Raw genomic sequence first — 18,620 nt, 5'->3', positions numbered from 1 at the left:
AAAACATTCTCTTAATTCTCTTAAAAGCTACCCACAAACTCCTGGCTTGAGACACTGCTAATATTCTCACATGAGTGGCTTTTGATAGCAGATCATTAATCACCACCAATTTAAACCTGAATGAACATGGAATACTATGTTTATACAACAGCATACAATTTAACATTGATTTTACTTGCAGCAGCCATTTCCTAGAGCTTCTAATTGTATCTTTGGCTTTGTCCCCCCATAATTCTCCCATTCTCTGGTTTTTAATTGCCTACAAATAGCATTTGAATGCAGTTCAGCATCACACAAAAGTATACAATCACATCTAAGTGTCTGACAATTGTGAAAGGCTCCTTCTTAGCTACTGAACTTATCTTATTTTCATAGAAATGTTAGATGCTTGTATGTTTTTAGGAAAATGAAATGGAGCACAGCTGCAATTATTCACAACAAATCCCATTATCTTCAGCACAGAGAACCTGAAACCTCCAGAATGGGGGACGTCACACAGATACACACTTGCTCTTCTCCAATGAACACAGGACACCCTAAACAATGAAATTAACTTAGGCACTAATACCAGTCTCACAAGCAGGTGTCACAAATGCTTATCAAAGTTTCATAATGTTTCTCTCTGATTTATTTTCTCTAGCTGTTAGTATCTGTCTCTCTTTTTCATACTCTCTGCATTTTTCATTATCCTCCTTAAATTACAGTCTCCAGAACGGGACAGAGCAACATATAGCAGACTTCCAGCAAATGCCTCTAAGAGAGGTTGAAGTGATCTCTTTCCTGTACCTCACTACCTGCCTGTTGCTGTACATTATAACAACATGAGCTCTTTTTGCCTCAGGGTTTCAGCAGTAAGTCCACAGCAACTTGTTTATTCATCATAAATTCTAAATCCTTTCACTTATCAGTATCCCATCTCATACATGGTCTGCATTCTAATTTCTACATAAATTATGTCATGTTTTACCTGATCAGGAGCTGCAGTTGCCACTAAAATCAGAAAGAAAAAAGAAAATTAATCACTTTCCACAAAACATTTTATTACATGTTTTGTTACATTTGAAAATGGTCGCTGCCATCACGCAAAAATTCAGGCTCAAACCTCATTCCAAAATAGTGGAAACATGAAATCATGTTCCTGAAGCAAGTGTAGAAACTAACCTGAAACCAGAATAAGATTCTACACACCGTCTAATGTTTATTTACTCAGTATTCAGCTCCCTTGTAGATTTCTCAATTGTTTACCTGCTTCCTCAGAAAGAATTTGACAAGCACAAAGATTATTAACTCACTGATGAAACCTTTTCAATTCCTTCCAAGGGATATCAACATCTGTAAACACTTTAAAGGTAAATTAATGTCATAATGATATATAATTTACCACTAACAAATTTGCAAGGATTTATTGAAGAAAAAAAGAATGAAGTTTTAAAATTTGTCTTTTCTTTAGACAAGTAAGAGTGGTTTGGTGTTTTTTTCCTCCACTAATATGATTTTTTTTCTGGGAAGAGTGGTAGTAATTTCATATAAATTCTTAATTTCCATTGCAGCTTTCCTTTTTAGAATTCATATATATATATATATATATATATATGTAAAATAAGTTATTTAAGTCTTACAAAAAAATATGTACTATTTCTGATCATAAAAATGATTGAGATTAAAGCAGTCTCGCTCTCTCTCCATGGTCTCAGCATCTGGCAGGACCTACCCACAACCTGTGAGAGGTAAATCCCGAGATGCACCACACTGGGCATCATGGCATGCTCTGCTGTGAGGAGTGGCACCTCTCTGCCCTGCACTGTCTGCAGCTGCCATGCAAAGAAACAAACCATGGAAGACGCATGCACAGAAACAGAGAAAGACTAAATTGCCCCACTCTCACCTTCTTGTACAGCCATCTCAGTCTCACTTTTCTGTGAGAAGGTCAGTGCCTCCACTGGCTCTTCCTTTGCTGGGAGAGGTGGAGGAGAAGTACCTTTAGCAACAGGTTGAGTAATCGGGGTCTTGCCAATGGCAGGTGGCTGTACTCTAACTGCAGGGTGATGATATAGCTTGTTTCTGTGAGGGCCAGAAACCGTATAACCCATTCCACCAGGGCAGATTTCCTTAAAAGCAGCTAGATTTGGGATGGGAAAATATTCCTTTTAGGAGTCTAAAAGTGCAATATGTTGACATAGTGGAAAATATAATGACTACCACTAAGAAATTTAATCTCATATTGTATATACATATTCACAAAAAACTTCTTAAAGAGAAGCTATGCATAGCATGCTAACACGACTGAGCATTCTCCCAAAAGCATGTTCTGGCTGTTTGTCCCAGGAGCTTTCCACTCCAGTTTACCATTTTTCTTCAGTTATGCTTATCTGTCAAAATAGCAAGATATTTTTTTAATTAATCCCCTTCAAACAGTATATCCTTTCTATGTATTAATTTAAATGTGCAAATAGTCTTTATCATCTATACTGAGTAATGAATGAAGACCACTACTGCTATCATTTTCTTTTTTGTAGAAATCAAAGGGAAAAAGCTCACCAGCCCTGTACTAGAGGAGCAGAACACTATCAACCAGTATCAACACTGACCCACAGGATCCCACCTGACTACATCAGAGGCCTCATACCAGTCCAGATCCAAATTCCACTGAATTGAAAAAGGCTGGCTAAAAACAAGATGAGGATCATAAGAAGCCAAACCACTATTGGAAGAGAGGGGAAATAACTTTATTTATAAAGCTGCTACAGAAAAAGTTAATTAAAGTCACGCAACAGCACTTGCTCTATCTCTACAGCTGCTCTACATAAGCATCATGTTTTGCAGTTCTACTGAAAGAGTAAATGAGAAAGAAATACAAGTCAGTCTTCCTCCCCCTCAAAGAGAATAGTTATACTCCTGTCAGGGTCAGGGAGACCTTTAGGAGTCTTGAGGGGGCAGTGCTTCATTGTCCTTATTGCTCTAGGTAAAGCCATGTTGGGATGAAAGAGAAAAGATTTAGTCTCCTGTGTGGGAATTCTTATGGCTGCCTGAGGGATCCGCCAAGTGGGGCACTGGTAAGTTCACAAATCCTGCTTTGAACACATCAGGGTTTTAAAATGAATTAGCATCTAAAATAAAAGCAGAAAACACTAGCTAAAAGCTCTCCAGAGATGAGTTAAACTATACATTAATCAGTATGCACAATGTGTTCTGATGGTGTCTTAGCAATAGAAAACATGAAGGGTCAAACTAATTAAATTGAGTGGATTCAGAATAAGGAAATTCTTTTTACTGGGACATCTAAATATCAAAACTTGCCACAAAAACACTCAACTACTGAGGGTGGGTATTCTGGTCAAAGGAGTAAGACAGAAAATTTGATGTCTGTCACTTCAGATGCATATTTAGGATGTAGGAAATCTTGCTTCAGATCATATTCTTTCAAATGAAAAATAGAAATGTGAGCCTTATTCTACCACAGCTCTGATAAGAGCTCTCAGCAACTGAGAATACAAATCTGGTCTCTCAGTGTCTCTTTAGGAGACGATTTATATCGTACAAATATTTTAGAAACTTTTTATTTTAGTGGCTTTTATACTAACATGGGATGCTGCAGTAAATACATTACCCCCTTCTGGAGTATCCCACTTTCACACATTTTTCATAGAAAACTCTGAAACATTATGAATTTAACCTGTTACAGAAAGGAACATGTTTTAAATCATGCAAGTATTCATTAAATGGGAAAAGCTCATCAGAATTTTCTACTAACAGATTTTCTCTCTAAAGACATTTCATTAAGAAAAAATCACTAAAATAACCAATTCCATATGATACTCAGTATATTTTTGTGACTATACAGCAGTCAACATAAGGATGTATTCTGTGCTCTACTGTACACACTATTGGGCATAAAGCCTCATGCAATATTCTCACAGATGTGAAACACCTGCACTTAAATTGCAAGTCATCTCATGAGAATAAATTTTTTCTCCATTAAAAAGCCACAGAAATATTATTTATCTTTATTTATTATGAAAGTGTTATCAAGGAGTTTTAAAATGCTGATCAACGATCTAGTCACCCAGTGGAAACAGTGGCTTTAAAACTCTATTGAAATGCTCAAAACTGTTGGTCACTTTCATTTCTGTAAGTCAAAGTTCAGGAAGTAAGGAATCTGCTCATCATATCTCATAATATCTCTGATAGTAGCTGTGGATTTCCCAAAGCAGCTAGCTGGTTTGAGAATGTAAATCTTTATAAAATACTTCAGAGAAATACATGACCTGTACTATGACAGTGACATCTGCAGCAGCAGCTTCAAGTAAGCACAGTGTCACTACAAATACCCGGGCTAAAATACTCAAGAGACTGGACATGTATATGATAACAACAAATGATGCTGCTAAAACAGATTTAGTTGATCATACATTTGGGAAAAATGGCAATATTAAATTGATTTTGATTGAAGACTCCATGGGCATTCAAGTTTTAAGCAACATCAGGGAATAAAAAGTACTTGAAAACAGTGAATTGGTATGTGGTATCTTAATATATAACCTAACAGCAGAATTCCAAGGGAGCATTGATAATAGAAGAGAGCTTTATGTATCAAGTAAGGAATATCACATTCCTCAAAATGGATGGCAAAATATGAAGGAAGGTGAGAAAGCCGAGATATTACCATGCATATATCCTACCGCCTGTTATACAAACTACATCTCATGTTGCTCTGCAACTGAATTCTCAAAGGCTGCCATCATTTCACCAGATCTTTTAACAATTGAAGAGTATTCACTACATTTTGGGTTATTTTTCCTCTATCTAAAGTATATCCTCTGTTGGTTGTTTTGGTTTTTTTTTTAAAAGCATGCATAACAAATGAGGGGGCAGGGGGCAAGAGTGTGTTTTTAGTGGGAAGTTCTTACCTGTTCCTGGGAGCGGACACTTCTCACAGTGTGGGCCCCAGGCTTTGCCAACACTGCAACAGCAAAGCTGCTTGCTGAGCTGCACAGAAAGAGGATGCATGCATTGCTTTCCTGCGCTAACAAACCGGTAGCAGGGTCCTTTCTCTTCAGCAACTACAGGGTTATCAGCTGCAATGAAAGTGGAAGAGAGGATGGTACTGTTCACATGAAAAGCAAAACAGAGAAACACCACTACATTTCCAAAACCACTTAAACAGATTAATATTCTGTCAGCAGAAGTTTTATTTCAAACACCCATCTCAGATGAGAATCACAACATTAAAAATTCATCAAACACTCCCAAATTCCAGCTTACTCTAGATCAAGGATAAGAAGTATTTGAAAGAAAAACAACAACAGAAAGTAAATTCAAAACCAGGAGTTGCCATGCTGCCACAATAAAGAGTGAGAATCGTCTATCTCACTTGCACACAGCTGCTGAAGATTAGCCACTGGCACTACACAGTTATGTCAAGCTCTAAAGCCAGAGGAATGTCCATCTATAACTAGGCTATGCCAATAAGTCTGCAAAAGCTTTAAATATCATACATTACATTTTTTTCATAAAAGAGACAATTACATACCTACATTTTGTTATGCTTAGTTTTAATGTGGAAGAGCCATAAGCTATGATTAGTATGAGGTAATAGAAAATTAAGATCCATCCAGCTTCCTAATTTATGCATACACATTAACATAAATTTAACACTTCTGGGTAACATGTTCACATAACTCAAAAAAGACAGGCACTCGATTTTCAACATGACATGTAAAAGCAAAACCAAAACCCAACAACCAACTCCTTTCTTCTGGTGCTCAACTGCAAATCAGTATGAAGTTCTTCAAACTGCTGAGAAACTCTCTCAGCAACTGAGTGTCACTAACTAGTAGCATAAGATAGTTAAGCTAGAAAAAAAAAAAAAAGAAAGAACTCACCTATGGCTTGAGACTATACTTGATTTTATAAATGTAAAGATAGCTCAGAGAAAGAACTTAGGATTATAGCTACATTTCACTGGTACATATTCTTCACAAAAAAAAAAATATTCCTTACATTGTCTTTTCTTCTTTCAGAGGTCATTGATTGTAACCAAAGTAAAAGCCAACAAATAGAGGGAAGTATTTGTCATTCACAACTTTTTCCTTCTCCTAATTACCTCTTAATTTTTAATTCTTCTTAATTAAAAGGAAAATGTGCCAAAGACCATCTCAGGCTAAATCTTTATTAGTGGAAACAGCCCAGATCAAAGCTGCAGAGGTGGAAAAGGCGAGAGCAGGACACAAAGATGATTTTGGTTGAAATTGGCAGAGCAGGGAGTAAAAAAAAAAAAAAGTGGAAACTCCAGGCTACTGAAAAATGTACACAGGAGATGACCTTGAAGATTTGGTGACAAGAAAATCAGGAAAAGATAGAAAGGATCCTGGGCAGCCACTGGTGGAGACCAAGGTTTCCAGGACAAAAAACCAGAAAAGAGGCAGGAGCACTGAGACTGAGTAAATAAAGCGAATAAACTGAGAGCATGAGTTGGGGACAGAAAAAGAAAGTTGACAGATGAGAATAGTTGGGCCCAGTCAAATAAATCTTCATCTGAAATGTAACAAAGTATCTAATTTGGTACTTTGATTAGCAGTATTACTTACGTATGCATCTTGAGAGGGTAGGATCCGGAACAAATCCCATTTTGCAGGTACATCTATAGCTGCCCATGGTATTCAAGCATTCACCATTAGGGCATACTCCCTGTAACTGACACTCATTGATATCTGTGGGAAAATTGAAACAAATCAGATGCTGAAACATGTACGAATGTTTTTCCTTCTTCAGACGTTCTCTCTTTTTTAAAAAATATATGAAGGATAACTGTTACAAGTTAGCACTCAAATCAACACTTTTCCCCCATACTGACATGTGATTTATAACCTTTTAAAGCACTGCTGAGAACATAACAGAAACACAATTATATTTATACATCATTCTTAAGTACTCTGAATTAGAAAAACAAATATACTTGACCAGCTTATCGACCCTTCTTCTCCTGACTAGATGATTGCTTGCAGAGCTCAACATAGCTCACAAGAACATTCAAAAAGACAAGTTTTAACCAATCTAGTATATTTTACAAAGGGTAGAACACTGCTTGCCACATTTAATACAGTTTTTCTTAGTATTTATATTTAAGAGTGCTCAATGGTTCATTATGCTGAAAGAAGCACAATGCAGAAACATCATCTGTAGCCCAAAGGAACCTGATGGCAAGAACATGCTTCAGGGAGCACAGAACACACCTGACATGGAAAGAATTGCAGCTGTGGCAGCAGCAACACAACTTTTTAACAATTATGTTGAACCTGAGTCAGCAGTGCCCTGGCAGCCAGGAGGGCCAACCCTGTCCTGGAGGCATCAGGCACAGCATCACCAGGCAAGGGAGGGGATTGTCCTGTGGGGCAGCCTCACCTCAAGTGCTGGGGGCAGTTTTGGGTGACACAATGTAAAAAAGACATTGAACTGTTAGAGAGTGTCCAAAGGAAGGCAATGAGGATGGTGGAGGGCCTTGAGGAGAAGCTGTAAAGGGAATGGCTGAGGTCATTTGTTCTGTTCAGCCTGGAGGAGACTGAGGGGAGACCTCACTGCAGTTACAGCTTCCTCATCAGGAGAAGAGGAGGGGCAGGCACTGATCTCTGCTCTCTGCTGACCAGTGGCAGGACCCAAGGGAATGGCCTGAAGCTGTGTCAGGGATAAGGTGTTAAGCTGGATATTTGGAAAAGATTCTTCAGTCAGAGGGTGGTTGGGCGCTGGAACAGGCTCCCCAGGGAAGTGACCACAGCACCAAGGCTGACAGAGTTCAAGAAGTGTTTGAAGAACACTCTTGGGAACCTGGTGTGATTCCTGGGGATGATGCTGTGCAGGGCCAGGAGCTTGACTCTATGATCCTTGTGGGTCCCTTCCAACTCTGTGTGTTCTGTAATTCTGTGAACTGCTTTAATAAAGTTTGCTGTTACTAGGCCACATGTGCAAGTGTTGCTTTCAGGGTCTGACTGAATAATCCTCCCATGCTCCAAGCATTTGGCCTCAGGTCTATCTCACACTCATGGTTGCATTTGTAGTTCACCTACTCTTAAAACAGGACCCGTCTAATAAGCATCTGGATATCATCTGTAACTAAGTCATTCAAACTAGGATTTTATTTCAGGGGACAGCAATAACATAGTTTGCATTGATAATCCAAACGTCAAAATGATAACAAAAATAAAATTAAAAAATCCTCTAATTCATAATTACCTGTGTCATAAATTGCGGTCCCCTCTTTCAGAAAAATTGTGAGAGTAGATTGAAATACCTTAAAATATTTACATCTATTATTTTTCCATCAGATTTTTCCTCCCTATCCTCAAGACTAGGAAACAACACCTACCCTGCTGGGTAAACAAACTTCATATGGAAGTTAGAAATTGCAGCTAGTTCTTTGAAAATCAGTGATCATTTATCTAAAATATATAATATTTATTATCTTTCCTTTTAGCTTTTATAATACCAACCTCATTATATTTGACCTCATTGTATGTTGCTTCCTAATTTGACACCATCTTTAAGGTGTAAGAGGTTGAATATACAAAACGTAACAGATGTGCCAAAGTTTGCATTTGGAAACCTATAGAAAGATTCTTTCTTGTTCATTTTTCTCCATAAGTTTGGCTACCTGTCCCATGCACAAGAGTGTACAGTACAGCAGACTCTGGCAGTTGCCATATCAGCCACATTTTTTTTCCAAATACTCAGTGTTGAGCTTATCCTTCAGCTCTTCCAGTGCTCTACCTAATATAATATCTTGACACCACCTGGATAAACTTCACTTCTATGCACTTAGCTGTGTGTGACAAGGAGTAATAATTCATATCCTAGGGCTTTGGATGAAATGTGATGGAAACCACATGAATTACAAAGGATCAGCTCTGCCTCAAAGGAATTTTCAAGTGAAATTCCCAGACTATATGACTTTCTGACCTCAGAGGGAGTGGACTATTTAAAGAGGAGAATGGTATAAGAAAAGAGAAGAAAAACCAGCTGAAATATTTTTGTACAGCAGTCTACTTTTTGTCCCGTTCAATGTTTAAGCAGGATGACATCCCGTATAAGAACAGGAGGATCTTATTTAAGGATTGCATTAATACAGAGTATTTACCAAGCTAGACAATTTCACATGCACTTGAATTTTATGAAGTTTCTTTGTCAGACTAGGTTCTTTCTATTACCCTGAAATCTCAAAATATTATTGAAAGCATCTACACAGTCCCAACTGACCCCAGAAGTTAGATTATCACTATTTCAGTATCATTATAATTTGTGAGTATTAAAGAAATTAACTTAAAACTTAACAGCTAGCAAACATCCCTAAATAGAAATGTAGTGATGCTGCTGTAAAGTTGTTGGGAAGAAAGGACATGTTACTAATGTTCTATTTTCTAAAATTAGGCTCAGCTAGGACCTGATGGAACAAAAGACTCCGAAATATCTAGAAGTTAATACAAAGAAAATACTGGAACACTCAAGAACCCTCTATTGAATTTTCTGTCTGTTGGCAGTTTGGGTTACCAGACCAGTCTTCAAATGCTAAACCACAAAACGATCTACTTGCTTTGAGAAAGCATTTTCTCTGATGTCAGAAATAAGCTAGAGGAAGAGATAGTATCCTTTACTCTGAGTACAGGGAAAATGTCGTTATCTAGGCTCATTTCAAAATGAAAATCCTTAACACAATTACACAGATTACACATACACTTATGAACAAAAACCACGTACAGATTTTGGAGGAAGAGGAAAAACACAGGAGAAATTGATATATATAATGAAAATAATTTCTCTACTTCCTACATTGTAATACCCAGACATTTTAAAACAACTTTCTCCCTTTCCAAATTCTCAGTATATGTTTTTCTTTACAGGAAAACTAACATATACAACTGGGGGAAAATGGGGGCTGTCTGCCAAGCGACCTACATAATGTATTACTTTTTTGATGACTTTTTCTGGAATTAGAATTAGCAGAAATACTTTGTCTCATGAAAACAGCATTTAAGTTTTACATCAGTAAAGAAGACAGCTTATTTTAAATAATGACAATTTGACTTAGATTTTTCAACTCTTATTTTCAGTAAAAAGACTAAGTCCCTTGTTTGTTAACCATCAAAATACTATTGCTATTTACATATATGTCAGCATGAAATGGATGGCACCTTTTCTTTCTATCTAGGAGAACAATTCTACCCTTCTACATGTTTTTAAGCAAGGTAGTTACATGCCAAGCAAGGTAAGTAATCACTTACTTAAGTGTATTTGTATTTTAAATGTTAAAAATTATTAATGATGCATTCTTCACTTAATAGATAACATAACTTCACTCATTTGCATTCACCTTCATTTTAAGGAATGTTAAAATATTTATATATGGATAAACTTTATTATTTGAATATCAGAATTATAAACGTTTCAAGGCATTATTTCCTGGAGTGGCTGGTCTGTGGATACATGGGATCATCCTACAATTCATGAATACACAGACATTCTTTTATCCAAATGGTTCAACTATTCTGCAGGAAACATTCACAAATGCTGTCATTATTCCCTCAGTATTCAATCTCTTTACAGATGAACTGTTCTTGTATGCATTGCACTAAAAACATAATTTCCCTTTCACATGAGCTCTGCTATTGCTATTTAGTGTGGGCACTGCTACCTTTAAGTACCAGCTTATATCTATGTAAATATCAACTAACATTCCTTCTTGAGTTACTGATACAGATATTCCTTTTGCTAAATTTGTTCCATTTTTAAAGTTAACTTTATTGTGCATGTGCCAGTGCCTCAGCATAACCTAATTACAGTGTATTTTAATGCCGCTTTTCCTGGTCATGTCTACTCAATGAGCTCATAGAATAACTGAGCTGATGCTCTATGCTGAATTACACAAGCTTGTCTGGGGATTTCCCAGAAACAAGCCAGAAGCTGATAAAAAAAAAAAAAAAAAAAAAAAAAAAAAAAAAAAAAAAAAAAAAAAAAAAAAAAAAAAAAAACAAAAAAAAAAAAAAAAAAAAAAAAAAAAAAAAAAAAAAAAAAAAAAAAAACACCACACAAATTTTCAAAAGAAGCATACATATACATAGGAATAGTGTTTATTTAACAACTTGAGCAGAAAAAAAAAATCCTCCCAGATTTACTATCCACTTCATTTCATAAAGTGGTAAAAGGCCACTTATCCAAAATGTTTCCTATCACCTGCCAGCCTGCCCAGCTGTGCAAATTGCATTGGAATCAACTTGTTCAAGCAGTTCAAAAGGAAATCTGATTCAATATTAGCAGACTTTTTTTTTCTCGCCCTCTGTTTCTTGTATATGGACATGAAAAATATTTCAATTGTACATTAGTAAAGGAGTAAGAACTCATTTGCTCTATTGTAAAAACTAGCGAAAAATGTCTGAATAATGTCCTGTGCAGAAGTACAAACTGACAGCATGCTTGAGGAGTAATTTGATCGAATGCCTTCATCTACACAGAGGAACTACTAAGGGCTAGGTAGCAGTACTATAAAACCACACATATGTAAAAAATTTCAGTTTTTGAGGAAAGGAGAGCAATTAAGTTTCATTGGTAGAAAGCCTCTGTTCCAGTGATACAAAAAAAAAAAAAAAAAAAAGATAATTTAAACCAGGAGATATTCCACACAGCACCTCACATGGCTCCATTAAGAATGCTCACAGTAAGCACTGTCATTTATAGTTTATACAGAACTGGTAAATAAATAATTGATTTTTTAACAGTTGGTGTTTGATAATATGAATGACTGAATGACAGCCTGACCCTTTGTTGTTACCCTTTAGTATTATCCATGCCAAATATGTGGAACTGGTCCTTGGCACACTGTGTCCCTGGAATTAGCAGTCCATCCCCATGAAAGTCTGACTCATCCTTACAATCAGCTGAGATGGCGGTGAAAGCCAAATGCCATCCCAGCAGCCCTGGTGGTGACTGCTCTCACAAGTTCACCCAAACACCAGAAGCTTGTCACAACCAGGGTTTCAACAGTGATGCTGCAGCACTGTACACATGAGGCTGCTGTGTCTCAGCTCCTCCTGTACCCTTTTCTAAGCACAGCTTGATATACGGTGAGGTCAGCCACCACGCTGTCCAGAGCCACCACCGTGCTCCCAGCTTCAAACAACCCAGACACAGTAACCAAACTGCTGCTAATCTATCCCACTAAGGAGAATTTAAAACAGGCTCTCTTAACAACAACAGTTGGTGTTTGATACCTTCCCACACATTTTTATAGGTCTTCTGGGTGTTAGGTCAGCCTGCTCTCAGAAAATGCAATGTGTTAATGACTCACTGCCACTGAATTTCCTGGTGAAAAAAAGCAAGCTATAACAGCCATCTTCTAACGGCATGCCTGTCTGCTTATGTGGAGAGTACAACTAGGAACACAGTCCTATCTTCATGAATTAAAAAAACCCCACCAACAACAAAACAACCCTCAAAACCAACCAAGCAAAGCAGGAAGGTGGGAAGAATATAAGATGGTGTTCATTTAAACAAGTAAGCACACAGTAACATTGAACTTGTTATAAACCATGATAACTATATAGCTTTACTAAGTCCAAAACCAGATTAATCTTCAAAGAACTTTATATCCATTACTAGAAGTTAAAATATGGAAATGAATAGATAAGTCAGATAACAAAAAGAAAATTTACTTTCCTCATGTTTTTTTCTGCTTGCGTTCTATGAATGTTCACAAAGAAATTTTATTTGGATTTTTTTTGTCCAGTGTAAGGCAATCATCAAGGTTTCATACTAGAAATACCCCAAAGCACTTTACTAGAATCTTGGTCCATATATATTTAAGACAATCAGATGAAGAATTGTTTTTACTCATGACCACACACAGACATTTGCTTGGGATGACATTTGCATTTGCTTTAGTATCACAATACTAAACTAAATTTTTCAGTCTAAGTGCAGGCAACAGTTAATATCACCTATTTTCTTCCAGTAACTGTGATTTAGAGAAGGACTAAACTCCAGAAGAAATAAATAAATACAGGAAGCTTCTGAAAAACAACCTGACCCTTATCTGTTACTCTTCTATAAACAGTTCTTGCTTTCCTAAAGATCAAAACCCCCAGTGATTTTTCAACATCTCCACCTGTATTTCCTCAAGTACGGATTTACTTGTTCAGCTCTCTTACACTGCACACTGGGGAATTGCCATGACTGAAAAAGAAATGCATCAATCAAAACTTCAAATTCTGTCCTAAGATACTTAAATTTCAGTGACAAACATTTTCACACCTAATGGAAGGTTTCTCTCCCACTGATGTAAAGGTGTTTTTGTACAGAACAGTACAATGCAGTAGAATCTCTTTCTCAGCTGAATGACAATACACAGAACACTCAGCTAGAGGGGAGGACATGCTGCAGAGGGTCTTAACTACCAGTATTCTGCTTCCATTCTCCAATCTACACTGGCTTTTAAATTAGATTAAAACAGTGTTTGTGACTGCATTAGCTGCTGTCCAACAGTACTTTGGTTCTTTACTGGAAACCTATAAGCAACTTCTCTCACATTTCCTTGAGCAATGTTACACGTAATTCAATCACATCCAGGAAGTGAATCATTTCAGCTTTAGTCCAGGATTAATGACACTTAATGCAGCCTGAGTATCCTTTATCCAAGAATAACAAACCATGCTAAGTGTAAACATCTAATCCTAGGAAAAATTCCTGTGCCTGCTTAAAAAAAGATCTGTACCTGTCACTTTCTGTTGAAAGAATACGCTTTGCTTGGTTACTATAAAACATGCCGAGTTATTTACTACACCATAAAGCCCCTTTAATTTCCCCTTTTACTGAAATACCAAGCAAATATGCAAATGCCTCACAGTCTGCTTCTGTTCTACACATTAACAGGCCAACACAACCTGAAGGTGGTGGCTGCTACAGCCAAGCCAAGTGGTGCAGAAGGGCTCATGATCAGCAGAGAGCTGCTCTGCTGCAGAGCACCCTACAAAAGCTGATGGCTGGAGTATCAGCTCTGCAGTGCTTCCCTTTGGCAGCTTTCAGCTGTAAGGCTATTTAGGAAGAGAAGTTCACTGTGTTTTGGCTGTGTTAACCATTACAACAGCTTCTCAGACCACCCAGGCCCAGCTGGCCTAATGCAGAAATGCTGAGGCGGTGTAAAGCTGTCTTCTCTGCCTCCAGACTAGTAAGTCATTCAGACACACGGAGCAAGGCCACTGCCCACCCTTTTCAGATAGTGAGCAATGCCCCTATTTGGTCACAGAATGCAGGAATTTGAAACCTTCCTATAAAATTAAAATCATACTTTCATTTCCAGGCTTAGCACATTGAATTTATGCTTACCAAAATCATTGATGCTTGGAAATTTTAACCACATTTAAGTATTATCTTAAAATTCTACAACTGAGCGTACACGTTTATTATTGTGCTCTGCAATCTTCTGATATTACATTATTTAAATCTATCAATTCATTTTAAAGAAAACATTTTTACTCAAGAAAAGCGATCTGTGAATTAAAAAAGGTCAGGGGTTACTGCAAGAATTTTGAACAAATGCAAAAAAAACCAGTCTTTGTTTCTTGAAAGAAACCACTGCTACTATTGATGTAAATAATGCAGTCAAATTTCTTTTCAGGAGAACTGACAGCTTGGAAATGATAGGTTCCACTACTAAAATGGGATTGGGGTTTGATTTTATTACTATTTCATGCTGAAATAACTAAAAAAGGCACTTAAAATGTTCATAAACAAGGCTGAAGAATGTTAAGTGATTAAGTATAAATTAAAAAAACAATTCTTCTGAAACAATAGATCTCACTTGTATCATTGAGTTTGCAATATTACAAATTTGGTAGGTGATTTTTGATTACATGACTCAAAAAACAGTGAACAAATCCGATTTTCCAAGTCACATTACATGCACTAGAAGCAAACAACGTATAATTTTACAATTTTTAATACATCATATAACAAGGCATGAAAAACTAAATATGCAACTGCTTTCAGCTAAGACAATCATGATATCCAGAACGTTCTTATAAAATTTGGACCAAGAATAGGAAATTTTAGATGTAGGGATTTCTAGTCAGACCACCACAGCCCTGGTAACTTCACTGAGCTGTTCAGAATAAAGTTATGGCTAGAGATGTACTGCAGCCCCCCTAAGCACTGTGGAAAGATAAATTTCTCAAGGGGCACTTCTACAGTTAGCTCTGAAATCCCACCTCTATGCTTATCAAAAACTGACTTTGTTTAAATACTAAGTAATAAAACCAAATGAAAAATATTTGTCCCCTTCTGATGCAAAGAGAACAACTTGCCGTTCAATAAGACCCATGCACTCTTAAAACACTCTGCTGCATTTAAGCAAAGAAAGCTGTCTAGATCAATTATATACTAATTATAATTTGCCAAAGTATTTAGGCAACTTCTTAATTAAAAATGACCCAGTGGTCAGTCATTAAATGTTATTTAGTAATATCTGCCTTGATAGATGTTTTCATGCTGTAAGTGCTTTAATATGCATAATAAATCATGCTGTGAATTTAGACTGGAACATATAATTTATGTCACTTGTGAAAATTTGATATATTCTGGTAAGTTAAATACTAGGCTTCATTGCGAGTGCCATCTGACTGATTGACCTCCAAATTGACTCAGTATGCAGGCATCAGTTTTTATTCTCCTTATGAAATATCAATTACAATCAATTACCTATTAACACCACAGAAAATACTGTTCCAAATGTTTCTGCTATAGCTACATTAACCACTATTAATATCTTCTAAGAAAAATATAATATCCAGACTTTCCTGCCCCCATTATAGTTGATTCTTTCAATAATAACATGATTAGTGAGAATGAGAGGTAAAAGAAACAAAAAACAAGGCCTTCTTGCTAAATAAACTATTGCAATGTTTTTTAAAATCACAGAAAAAACAATTGCTTATTCTAAGAAATGACCCACTGATTTCTGTGAGCTAGCAGAATAGCAGCAGAAGAAATCAGTCCAACTCGTTTTGTGCTTTTGCATGGAATTTACCGGAACGCCAGTTTGCAGAGCCACACTTCTCAAACACATAATCAATGTCCAAACAGCAACCCAGCCCAGTTTCTGGAGATACATTTATTTCTCACTGTGATCATCACAAAAGAACTTATTTGAAAGATGGTTGTTGACTTAGTGAGTAACATTAAACAGCATTTCTTATTAATGAAGCTCTTTTATTACTTAAAAGGAGTAAAATAAATATATAACATGCAGAGAAAACAAATTTATTACTGCATTTTAGGGACAAATGTAGGAGGGAAGAATACACCTTCAAAATTTATCTTAAATCATGATGAAGCCAAGGGAAAAGTGCTTCAAGTCCCCCAAGCATGTGATTACAGAATTTAATCTATCAACATACAAGTACTAGTTTCTGCAAGCTCATAAACATTTAATTTTAAGAATATAGGGACTTTCCAAGAACTTCCATGCACTTTTTACTTCATTGCAAAACAACAAGTGTTCAGGTATTTTTCCAGTTCTTCAAGATAAGATTTCTAAAGTGCTCTGTTGGCAATATGTTAGTTTCCTGAAAAATGAATCCAACCTTTTCAACAGCTGTTTTTTCCATTCTATTTCAGTTTTCCAAGAAAACCATTAGCAGACTAAGGAAACAGTAAGTATAACTTTAAGCAGGGAACCAGAAATTAGCATCGCTTGTGGATTCTAACAAAGTTGCAACACTGATAAGCTGTATTTTGGCTCTAATGACAGCCTTAGGGCATCCATGTGTGTACATGTAATAAATCACCCTATTGAAAAGATAATTACTGAGGGGGGGAAAAGATTTCTTCATAGTAATTACACTAAACTGCTTGAATTAACATACCCACAGATGGTTCTTTGTGGTCCTACTTACACATTAGAGAGAAGAATGCTTGATTACATTAGTTCACTCACTTGAAAGGAAAAAAAATAATGATCTGGTAATTATTCACTCTAATACTCCTTAGTTGGTGAAGCCTATGTAGACTTTTGACTGCAAAACCAAAGTAGAACAAAAGGTTAATTAGGCTTTTAGGCCTGAGTTTTCAAAGGCAGTGAAAGCTGGACAACATCTAGGTGAAAAAAACCATCTCTTTTAGCTGCAGTCAGGGATTCAGAAATATGTCCCCATTACTATTCGGTCTGGCAGCCCTGGCCCTTTCTAAGCATGGACACAGCATGTGTACCCTTTCAGCAAAGAATAATTTAATTAAAACTTACACTTGCATATGGGCATGCTGTTCCACTCCCTTCCAATTTAATTGTAAAGGATCTTAAAGGAATATGAATACTCCCACGCCAGCAGCTTAAACAGTTTTCTTCTACCATCTGCGGCTGTCCGTGTTAGTGATATGGACAGCTCTTTCTTCATTAGCCCTGGCTTCTTCTCTTCTAGAAAAGCATGTCTGCTCCACATAAACAAACAGGACACTTCTGGCTGACCCACTGAGAAGCACATGCTAATGACCTTTTCAGGGCTGAAATGCACCCTGCCAGCAGCTTTCACATATGAAGCTAGCTTTCTTGAAGAACGTTCAAACAGAGGTCAAAATCCTGACCCTCTGAAAGAAAATGGTAATCTTGTTACTTCAATAGGACTAAATTCCATCGTGGCTTTGTTTCATGGGGATTGCTTTTCCCACTTGTATCTCCTGATTGGAATGTGTTAGTGAGCAAATTACAGAGGAGCTATTTAAACCTCAGTAAAGCAATAAGGGGATCCTTCAACAGCCACTACCAAATCCCTCTCCAGAAAGTTAGGAGATTGTCCCCATCCTAAATTCATCAACAGTCTGGTAAAATAATCCTACTATCATTTTATGATTAAACACCACATTGTACATTTCCATGTATCAACTACAAGTTCTAATTAGAGTCTACAGCTCACTCTCTTCTGGGATAGCGACAGCAGTATAAAACAAATTGTTTAAAGCCTCACATTTCTTGCAGTTTTAGTTATGTAGTAGAAAAATGTGTCAGGGGAAGAATTATCAAAACCCAGTGCAAAACCTAATGATTAGCTTACCAGGTACAGATCTATTTCTGCACACTACCACAGTGATACTCAGTTCCCTCTTATGCTCCTACCCACAGATATATGTTCTCTATCAGCCTGTCACTGCTGAGTGAAACAAATTCCTCACCTATTTCTGGCAACCTTCACAAGCACCAGACCATTTCTAACTGTCCATAACCCCTGAAAAAGGATCTTAGTTTCCATGAAATAAGGTTTGCCAACACCTAGGTTCAACCTCTTGAACCAAACGGAATGCCCTACTCACGTTTAAATGCCTCCTGGGTTGCTGCTGTCCGAAACCATTGTGTGTTCTGTGGGGTATACACATGACTACTGAAAATATCAAAAGCTCCTGCCTCTCCTGGATCATGCTCAGAGGGTTGCATGAGGGCACTAATCCATCATGGCATCTTCTAGACACTTTTCAGGGTCAAAGGTAGAAAACCTCTCTTTTGCAGACTCTGAAAAACCTCGTGACTTGTTCCACATGGAACAAGACAATCTCTTTCAAAATACATGGAACCATCTTGCTGAAATACATCCATCACC

At 37.0% G+C, this 18,620-nt stretch overlaps 1 protein-coding gene across 1 annotated transcript in view; it reads right to left on the bottom strand.

The window, feature by feature from the left end:
- The window catches only part of LTBP1 (latent transforming growth factor beta binding protein 1), a 186,085-nt gene that overhangs the window by 61,649 nt on the left and 105,816 nt on the right, over nucleotides 1-18,620 (bottom strand). Inside the window, exons 10-13 of the mRNA XM_041477230.1 lie at nucleotides 6,588-6,710; nucleotides 4,908-5,075; nucleotides 1,886-2,119; nucleotides 968-990 (exon numbers count right to left, since the gene is read on the bottom strand). Coding sequence (XP_041333164.1) covers nucleotides 968-990; nucleotides 1,886-2,119; nucleotides 4,908-5,075; nucleotides 6,588-6,710 — 548 coding nt within the window. The remainder of the gene's footprint in view (nucleotides 1-967; nucleotides 991-1,885; nucleotides 2,120-4,907; nucleotides 5,076-6,587; nucleotides 6,711-18,620) is intronic.

Source organism: Pyrgilauda ruficollis, unplaced genomic scaffold (assembly GCF_017590135.1).
Source record: "Pyrgilauda ruficollis isolate IOZ18807 unplaced genomic scaffold, ASM1759013v1 scaffold4, whole genome shotgun sequence".
NCBI lineage: Eukaryota > Metazoa > Chordata > Aves > Passeriformes > Passeridae > Pyrgilauda > Pyrgilauda ruficollis.
The sequence above is the reverse complement of the archived record's forward strand: the minus strand, read 5'-3'. Positions and strand labels throughout refer to the sequence as shown.